General features: G+C 40.2%; 1 protein-coding gene across 1 annotated transcript in view; it reads left to right on the top strand.

Moving 5' to 3' along the window:
• Nucleotides 1-1,938: 1,938 nt before the first annotated feature.
• Nucleotides 1,939-9,160, top strand: part of hectd2 (HECT domain containing 2) — a 33,951-nt gene continuing 26,729 nt past the window's right edge. The window contains exons 1-9 of the mRNA XM_084141292.1: nucleotides 1,939-2,376; nucleotides 3,424-3,541; nucleotides 4,543-4,687; nucleotides 4,846-4,948; nucleotides 5,832-5,921; nucleotides 6,017-6,081; nucleotides 6,227-6,272; nucleotides 8,111-8,220; nucleotides 8,572-8,720. Of these exons, the coding sequence (XP_083997418.1) occupies nucleotides 2,281-2,376; nucleotides 3,424-3,541; nucleotides 4,543-4,687; nucleotides 4,846-4,948; nucleotides 5,832-5,921; nucleotides 6,017-6,081; nucleotides 6,227-6,272; nucleotides 8,111-8,220; nucleotides 8,572-8,720 (922 nt within the window). The 5' untranslated portion in view covers nucleotides 1,939-2,280. The remainder of the gene's footprint in view (nucleotides 2,377-3,423; nucleotides 3,542-4,542; nucleotides 4,688-4,845; nucleotides 4,949-5,831; nucleotides 5,922-6,016; nucleotides 6,082-6,226; nucleotides 6,273-8,110; nucleotides 8,221-8,571; nucleotides 8,721-9,160) is intronic.

Raw genomic sequence — 9,160 nt, 5'->3', positions numbered from 1 at the left:
GCTGAAAGTGTCTCTATTTTCACCATCAACTTTGTAGTACTGTATTATGATTAGAAAAGGCAAAAGCAGGGCCAAGTCATCATGTGTAATAACACAGTTATAATAACGTGTTGAGTTTATAAAGTAGGCGAGTAGGGCAGGGTAGTAAGCCTAGTCTACAGTGCTATGAAAAAGTATTTGCCCCTTTCTAATTTTCTCTACTTTTGCATATTTGTGATACTGAATGGTATCAGATCTTCAACCAAAACCCAATATTAGATAAAGGGAACATAAGTGAACAAATAACACAACAATTACATATTTATTTCATAAACAAAGTTATGCAACACCCAATTCCCCTGTGTGAAAAAGTAATTGCCCCCTTACACTCAATAACTGGTTGTGCCACCTTTAGCTGCAATGGCTCCAACCAAATGCTTCCTGTAGTTGTTGATCAGTCTCTCACGTCGCTGTGGAGGAATTTTGGCCCACTCTTCCATGCAGAACTGCTTTAACTCAGTGACGTGTGGGTTTTCAAGCATGAACTGCTCGTTTCAAGTCCTGCCACAACATCTCAATTGGGATTAGGTCTGGACTTTGACTAGGCCATTCCAAAACATCCAATTTGTTGCTTTTTAGCAATTTTCATGTAGACTTGATTGTGTGTTTTGGATCATTGTCTTGCTGCATGACCCAGCTGCGCTTCAGCGTCAGCTCACAGACGGATGGTCTGACATTCTCCAGTAGAATTCTCTGATACAGAGCAGAATTCATGGTTCCTTCTGTTTGGCATAATGGGACCCATCTCATTATGGCATAATGGCATAATGGGACCCATCTCGTCCTAAAAGTTGACTCAAGTTTGCCAAAAAGCACCTGGATGATCATCAAGACTCTTGGAAGAACGTTCTATGGACAGATGATTCAAAAGTATAACTTTTTGGATGACATGGTTCCAGTAATGCCTGGCGAAAACCAAACTCTGCATTCCACAGTATGAACATCATACCAAATGTCAAGCATGGTGGTGGTGGTGTGATGGTTTGGGGATGCTTTGCTGCCTCAGGACCTGGACGACTTGCCTTAAAAGAAGGAACCATGAATTCTGCTCTGTATCAGATATTTCTACAGGAGAATGTCAGACCATCCATCTGTGAGCTGAAGCTGAAGCGCAGCTGGGTCATGCAGCAAGACAATGATCCAAAACACACAATCAAGTCTACATGAAAATTGCTAAAAAGCAACAAATTTGAAGTTTTGGAATGGCCTAGTCAAAGTCCAGACCTAATCCAAATTGAGATGTTGTGGCAGGACTTGAAACGAGTGGTTCATGCTTGAAAACCCACACGTCACTGAGTTAAACCAGTTCTGCATGGAAGAGTAGGCCAAAATTCCTCCACAGCTATGTGAGAGACTGATCAACAACTACAGGAAGCATTTGGTTGCAGTCATTGCAGCTAAAGGTGGCACAACCAGTTATTGAGTGTAAAAGGGCAATTACTTTTTCACACAGGGGAATTGGGTGTTGCATAACTTTGTTTATGAAATAAATGAAATAAATATGTAATTGTTGTGTTATTTGTTCACTTATGTTCCCTTTATCTAATATTAGGTTTTGGTTGAACATCTGATAACATTCAGTATCACAAATATGCAAAAGTTGAGAAAATTAGAAAGGGGGCAAATACTTTTTCATAGTACTGTATATCTTATCACTTGGATTCCTTGAATAGACCTACAGAGAAAAAACTCAAATGTAGTCTATCAGTAGCCTACTGTATAGAGTACATAGTGATAAATTCATCTCTCGAGCCGTTTCCTCGAAGTCTAAACAGACCCTGGCTGGGAGAAGTGCGCACAGCAAACCCGCGCACTTACGTAAGGACATCCATGGTATCCAAGCTTGTAACTATGAACCTCCTCTTAAACAACATGGCGCATGTGTACAGCTGCACTGCAAATATAGACGATACATCCAGTTAGGTGGAAAATAAGTAATTTATGCTCAGCTAGCACCTAAACTAGACTTCGGCGACACTATCTGATGCAGACGCTCGTGCCTGTTTACTTGGACAGCATCCGTCTCTGCGCGCTTTGACAACTTTGCGCGAGCTCACCTGTTTACCATGAAGACGAGAAAGCCTTTTAGGTCCTGAACCGTTACTTAGTTTCAGATTGAATGTTTTGTTACTGCGGGTACCGTGTATGCGGGTATTGTGAGGTCTTTTAACTTGTTTTAGTTAAGAAAAAATTAAAAAGCTATGTGACTGCGACCTAAACCAGACTTCAACGGATGAAGAAATGTTACTCAACGTTATGAGAGAAAACAACACACAACTGCACCAGGGGGAAAGGGAGAGAGATAGACTCCCTCCAATTTCAAATAATTCCACCTCTGTGAGTATTACATGTTTTTCAATGTTTCTAATTAAATTAAATATGACAAATAAATGTTTCCATGTTCAATTAACAAATAAATAAAATAAAATTCTGTTTTTTAAAATAATTTTCATGTGTGATCAATGTCATACAATTAATTCTTAAAATGTAAAAATAGAATTATATAAAGGTTTAGAAAAAGGTTTAGATTTAGAATGTGTTTTTTTTTCCAATGCATAATGGTAACGTACTAACATTACCATTTCAATTATCTCAGAGCTTGTCTTTTTGGGGAAATGTGTTAATGTTCAGACTAAGGGTGGAACCTTTTGGACAGCTCTTCCTAACCCTATTATGCTATAAAACAGCATAGCAGCTCTGTGAGTAATGAGTGCTAATATGCGGTGTTGGGGAAGCTACTCAGAAAATAGTTCACCAAGCTACCAATTACTTCACACTGCATGAAAGAAGTTAAGCTATACCAAAGCTACCCTTCAGAAAAATATAGTTTACTTAATTAAAGTTACTATGAAAAAGTAGTTCACTACATCCAAACTACTTTGTGAAAAATGATCATATCATATAAATCTAAAATGTCATAGAAAACTAATTGCACAAACAGATCACTCTGGAGTTAACAGAATGTGTATTTTAGCTTTTTAAGTTTCAAGTGAGAATTAGCCAGGTCTGATGTCGAAAAATAAAATAAATTATTGCCTACTGGCACCCATATTTTCTTTCTATTTAGCAAAAAAAAAACTAGTGTGTAGTTCCAGTAGTCAGCTACACCGCTACATGGCAAAAAAAGTTATTAACTACTGAAAACACTACCAATATTTGAATTTAGTTCAACTACTACCAAGCTACTGCAAAATGTTGTTCATTACTAGTTGAACTACATGTAGTTCACTACTCCCCAACACATTATCACTGAAACAAAGCCTGTACTGTCATAGTTCTGATCTATACTGTTAAAATTATAATTAAATCCAGGACCTAATGTCAATTTTTGGACATCCAAGACTCCATGATGTCTGTAATATGAATTCTGTTTTTTTGTCATAGGGTACTGATCGTGGACCAAAGCTGCCATATCCGTCCCTCAGTTTCATCTCAAACCACAAAAAGGAGGCTGGTAGCCACGGCCTCTCCTCCCAGTTTATCCTTCCTGGCATACGGCATGGTAGGTCCCGTCATGGTAACCCTAATGTACACATTACTTAATTCAAGAGTCAGTCTTTTGTAAACTGAGATTGTGAAGCTCATAGTGAACCTATATCAAAGTGCAGGCATGAAGCACTTACTCAAGTTTGATCCCAATAGCATATTCAACATGAGCTATCAGTATGGCTACCTAACACATTTTTGATATTCTTACCTTCAGGTACAGGGTGTCTAACAAAGCTGATTTGATGAACAGATATTGTCTGTGGCATCAATCATCTCTAATTGATAAACAGTACCCTCCTGGGACAGACTGCACCTTTGCTGAGTATGAACAAAGTTTTCAAGAGGAACACATTGAGACTTAGAAATATAACTGAGAGGTTTACAAGGAAATCATTTTCACAGCGCTCACAAAAGAAAGGCTTGTTTCAATTTCAAAGTGACCCATACAGGCTGCTTTGAAATCATGAACAATACACCAGGCAGATGTGTTGTCGTGGCTTCCTATTCTTGAGATCAAAGATGTTGGAGGAGACTTGAGGATCAATGATTGATGCAGATGAGGGAGACAAAGGGCCATTCAGAGCTGCTCATCCTTTACAGGGAGAACTTGTTCTGGGTGAAATGAGCACAACTGTTGTGTTTTCAAAATACAAGATGTTAATATGTTGTTGTCACTTATACTTGTAAATATGGAGAGTTCATTGACCCATGCAAAACAACTTTTTTATGCAGGTTTCCTCTAATGGCTCAAAAAGTCCAAGGTTGCAAGTCTGTCCATCTTGTTATATAAAAGTTTACTGAGATAGTTAAACTATAATATTGTGGATTAGAGCACCTGTTTTATACACCTTATACACTGGTACCTTGCCAGTAAGTAGAGTTCATATTAATTACCGCCTTCATTTTAATTAGGAATTGGTTAATATAAAATAGTATTTTCTAGGATGGTATATTTATGTGTGAGTATTTGTGTGTTTTTATATGTGGTTACATGTGTTTTTATTCCCCCTGCAGGTAGAGATCTTCCCCCCATCTGTCCTGATGTCAGACAGAAGCATCAACATCGCATCACCATTGACATTTTGCCTCCTGAGGTCAGGGCTCGCTTTGCCTCCGACCCTGTTATCCCCCTCCGCACCAAGACTGCCAAAGAGTTTCAGTAAGTGCACGCACGCACGCACGCACGCACGCACGCACACACACACACACACACACACACACACACACACACACACACACACACACACTGTGTCATCATTATCATCAGTATTATACTCAAACAGAAACATCTCTTAATATTCATCTAACTTCTACTAGGGAGGACATTGAGAAGGCAACAGCCTCCGGCGATTGGAAACACGTCCATGATTTCTACTTGACCACGTTTGACTCTTTTTTGGAACTGAATGCTGCCTTTAAGGTGGGTGATCCTGATTGTGCCATATCCAATCCTGCGGTTTCATATTTATATCGTCAGTCAAGCCAGTGCTAGTTATACAGAATGTTTTTAAATGACTTATTACACTATATCAATTATTTTGTATGGATAAGTGTGATGGTAAAATTGCTAAAGTAACAGTGTTAATTTTGAAATATGACTGATCAATGCAAATTAAAGGTGACCATTGTTTTAGTGTTTAAAGTCGGTGAATAGAGTCTTTCTGGGAGCCAGGAAAAGGGGAATTTGGAGAGTTGTTTTTGAGTCTGTAAATGAATGAATGAAGTCATTCAGAAGGTTGTAAAAAAAAAAAAAGAGCACCTGTGTGTGGTTTCCATGGAGAGTTTTATACATGAGAGCAGAACCTATAAGAGAACGTATGGTCATATATGGCAAGGAACAGTTGGGTAAATGTTTAGCACATGTGATGGTCGGTCTGCATGACTTCCTAGAGATGATGGAGCTTATTAGAAGCAAGAGGGTCTAGGATATTTCATAACAAAGTCTAATATGGAGTGTTAGCCTTCTCCCAAAGTACATGCATAGAAAAAAAGGTGCTATCTAGAACCTAAAACAGTTATTTGGCTGTCCCCATAGGATAACCCTTTGAAGAACCCTTGTTGGTTCCAGGTAGAACCCTTTCCACAGAGGGTTCTACATGGAACTTAAAATGGTTCTACCTGGAACCAAAAAGGGTTTGACCTGGAACCAAAAAGGGTTCTCCTATGGGCACAGCCGGAAAAAAACCTTTTGAAACCCTTTTTTTAAGAGTGTAAACCAGACTTGAACTGAGCGAATCACCAATAAAATTAGACTAAACTAGTGTTAGTCCTAATCTGAAAGTGTTCTTCATTTCTCTTTTCAGAAAGAAGCAAACGCTCCATTCAACACGATTGAAGACTCAGGAATCAATACCAAATTCATCAATGCTGTCTATGACACATTATTGCTCACGGTATGTAGAATGATAGAGCAACAAATAGCCATGTTTATATTAGGTTGTTGAAATGAAAACCTCTCACTAACATTGATCCAACATTGATTCAACAGCCTCCTGATACCCAGAGAGCAGTGCTGAAGGGGATCATTAACAGCTTGTTAAGAGAATGGAAGGGGTGAGTGCTCTTATATTTTCATTCAAATCAAACAATTCCTATCTACATAGTAAAGCTCTATACTTTGTGACTTGAATATTAATGCAAACGTTACATACTGGATGAGAAATGAAATTAACTTCATATTGTCTGCTTTATTTTGCAGTCGACGGACGAAGGATGACCTGAGAGCGTATTTCATTCTAGTTCAGGTAACCTCATCAATCAATCAATCAAATTTTATGTATAAAGCCCTTTTTACATAAGCAGATGTCACAAAGTGCTATACAGAAACCCAGCCTAAAACCCCAAACAGCAAGCAATGCAGATGTAGAAGCACGGTGGTTAAGAAAAACTCCCTAGAAAGGCAGAAACCTAGGAAGAAACCTAGAGAGGAACCAGGCTCTGAGGGGTGGCCAGTCCCCTTCTGGCTGTGCCGGGTGGAGATTATGATAGTGGCCATTAAGGCCAGATTTTTCTCCAAGATGTTCAAACATTCATAGATGACCAGCAGGGTCAAATAATAATCACAGTGGTTGTAGAGGTTGCAACAGGTCAGTACATCAGGAGTAAATGTCACTTGGCTTTTCATAGCCGGGCATTTAGAGGTTGAAATAGCAGGTGCGGTAGAGAGAGAGAGAGTTGAAAACAGCAGCTCTCGGACAAGGTAGCACGTCCGGTGAACAGGTTAGTGTTCCATAGCCGTAGGCAGAAGAGTGGAAACTGGAGCAGTAGCACGACCAGGTGGACTGGGGACAGCAAGGAGTCATCAGGCCAGGTAGTCCTGAGGCATGGTCCTAGGGCTCAGGTCCTCTGGGAGTGGAGAAATTACGAACAGATTTGGCCAAGGTGCTCTTTTGACCGCTAATACTTAATTCCACGCTATAAATAGCAAACCCTTTCATTACGTAACAAGAGAACATTGTGTACTTTCCAGTAACAACGGCAATTTCCTCATTAGAAGTGAGACAGTTTCTGCACGCATGTGCTCCACAGCCATCTTACAAAATGAATTTTTGTTTTGGGGCCTCAGTATGTTAAACACAGCAGCCATCAGTCTAAAGTCAAATCAGAAACACAGGAAACTCTTGATCTGCTACCTCGCCACATGGCCCATTGACTCCAGTCATAGCCCAGGCAGTTAGTCAGTCTCAGTCAGGCTCTGGATATAATGAGAGCACAGTGTTTACTTCACACATGAGCAACAGACTAGAGGCAGGCTTGGCACCAGCCAAATATGGACACGACTATTAGACACAGAGTCTGGTAAAGACTTGGGAGACAGACTGGGAAATGGTTGAATAGAACTGGGAGGATTTCTGTCTGCTAAAAAGTGAGACTTTGGTTGGAGACTTCTGGTTTCTATCCCATTCATGGTTTTATTATTGTTTCAGATGTTTTATGGGGTTTATAGGGCAGTAAATTAAAAAGCACTTCTTCTATCGCTTTCTTGCCAACAACTTTTTGTGGCTATTGAGCCTCTACAGTTCTTTCTTTCATCCAAATTTAGTGTATGATGACATACATTCGTCTTTGGGCTGTTGATAGGCTCTCTGACCAATATTTCGGTGGCGGATCCTGTGAAATTGAAAGGCACAAGGCAATTATTGGGATTATATCCCAATTGGCACCCTATTTCCTATATAGTGCACTACTTTTGACCAGGGCCCCATTTGGGAAGTAGCCTAAGTAGATGTGTCTGTCCGACTTGGTTGATGTCAGTCAGCCCCTGGTAATACAAGTGGTATTATTCTCCCTCTCTCTCTCTCTCTCTCTCTCTCTCTCTCTCTCTCTCTCTCTCTCTCTCTCTCTCTCTCTCTCTCTCTCTCTCTCTCTCTCTCTCTCTCTCTCTCTCTCTCTCTCTCTCTCTCTCTCTCTCTCTCTGCCAAGGGAACGGATGAGGTCATGTTTGGAATGGAAAAGTCTGGTTTCCTCTGTAATGCCAGTCTTTATTAAAAGCCAGACTTCTTCAGCTGCTGCTCCAAATGAAAAGCTATATTTCCTTTTTGAAGTGCACTGCCACTGCTGAAAAAGCTCCTCTTTGTTGCAGAACCCTCAGTGCACCAGCCCAGCCACATATGTCATCTATGCACACTTACTGAGGCAAATAGCCGCGTTGGCTGAAGCAGACCACTATTTCCTGATGCACTGGTTTAAGAAGTAAGAGTCTGAATTGTTCCTCTGCGTTATATATATATTTTCAAGCCAGTATAGTTGTTATCCCCAAAGTAAACACAGTCCTAAGAAAGAAACCTTTGTTGTTATTCTTTATCCAGGAAAGTTAAATCAATAACGTTAAAAATACGTTTTCGAAATTGTTTTAGTAACAGTTGGTAGAGATTGAGCAGTCATACTGTAGCTTTCAAACCAAGACAATCTATTTTGACAGTTAAAATGTATTCCTTGCCATGTACTCAGTGTTTTCGATTATATAATTCTGATGATGATGGTGATCATGATAATGCCTTGATTCTTTATGATGATTATCTAACTCGTGTCCTCCTCTCCCAGGCTGTCCCAGAAGCGGTTCAAACAGCTGGTGGAGCGGCTCCACCTCTTCATCTCCACCCGTTTGTTCCCAGCCAAGCCTGAGGAGCTGCCCCCCATGGCCAAGTGCTCCTGGTGGATCCCCTCCGCCACCAAGGTCCTCTCCCTCCTCAGTGAGTAGGACGTCTTCTATATCCACCCCTACAGGGAGCTGAGGTAATGGGGGGTTGTGATGGATTGAACTACACTTTCTACAGACATTGAATTCTGCTGTCCATATACAGTGCATTCGGAAAGTATTCAGACCCCTTGACTTTTTCCAAATTTTGTTACGTTACAGCCTTATTCTAAAATTGATTAAATAAATGTTTTCCTCATCAATCTACACACAATACCCCATAATGACTAAGAGAAAACAGGTTTTTAGAAACAGAAATTACTTATTTACATAAGTATTCAGACCCTTTGCTATGAGACTCGAAATTGAGGTCAGCTGCCATGAGGTCAAAGGAATTTTCCATAGAGTTCTGAGACAGGATTGTGTCGAGGCACAGATCTGGGGAAGGGTACCACAACATGTCTGCAGCATTGAAGGTCCTCAAGAACACAGTGG

Source organism: Coregonus lavaretus (assembly GCF_964263955.1).
Source record: "Coregonus lavaretus genome assembly, chromosome: 25".
Taxonomy (NCBI): Eukaryota; Metazoa; Chordata; class Actinopteri; order Salmoniformes; family Salmonidae; genus Coregonus; species Coregonus lavaretus.
The sequence above is the reverse complement of the archived record's forward strand: the minus strand, read 5'-3'. Positions and strand labels throughout refer to the sequence as shown.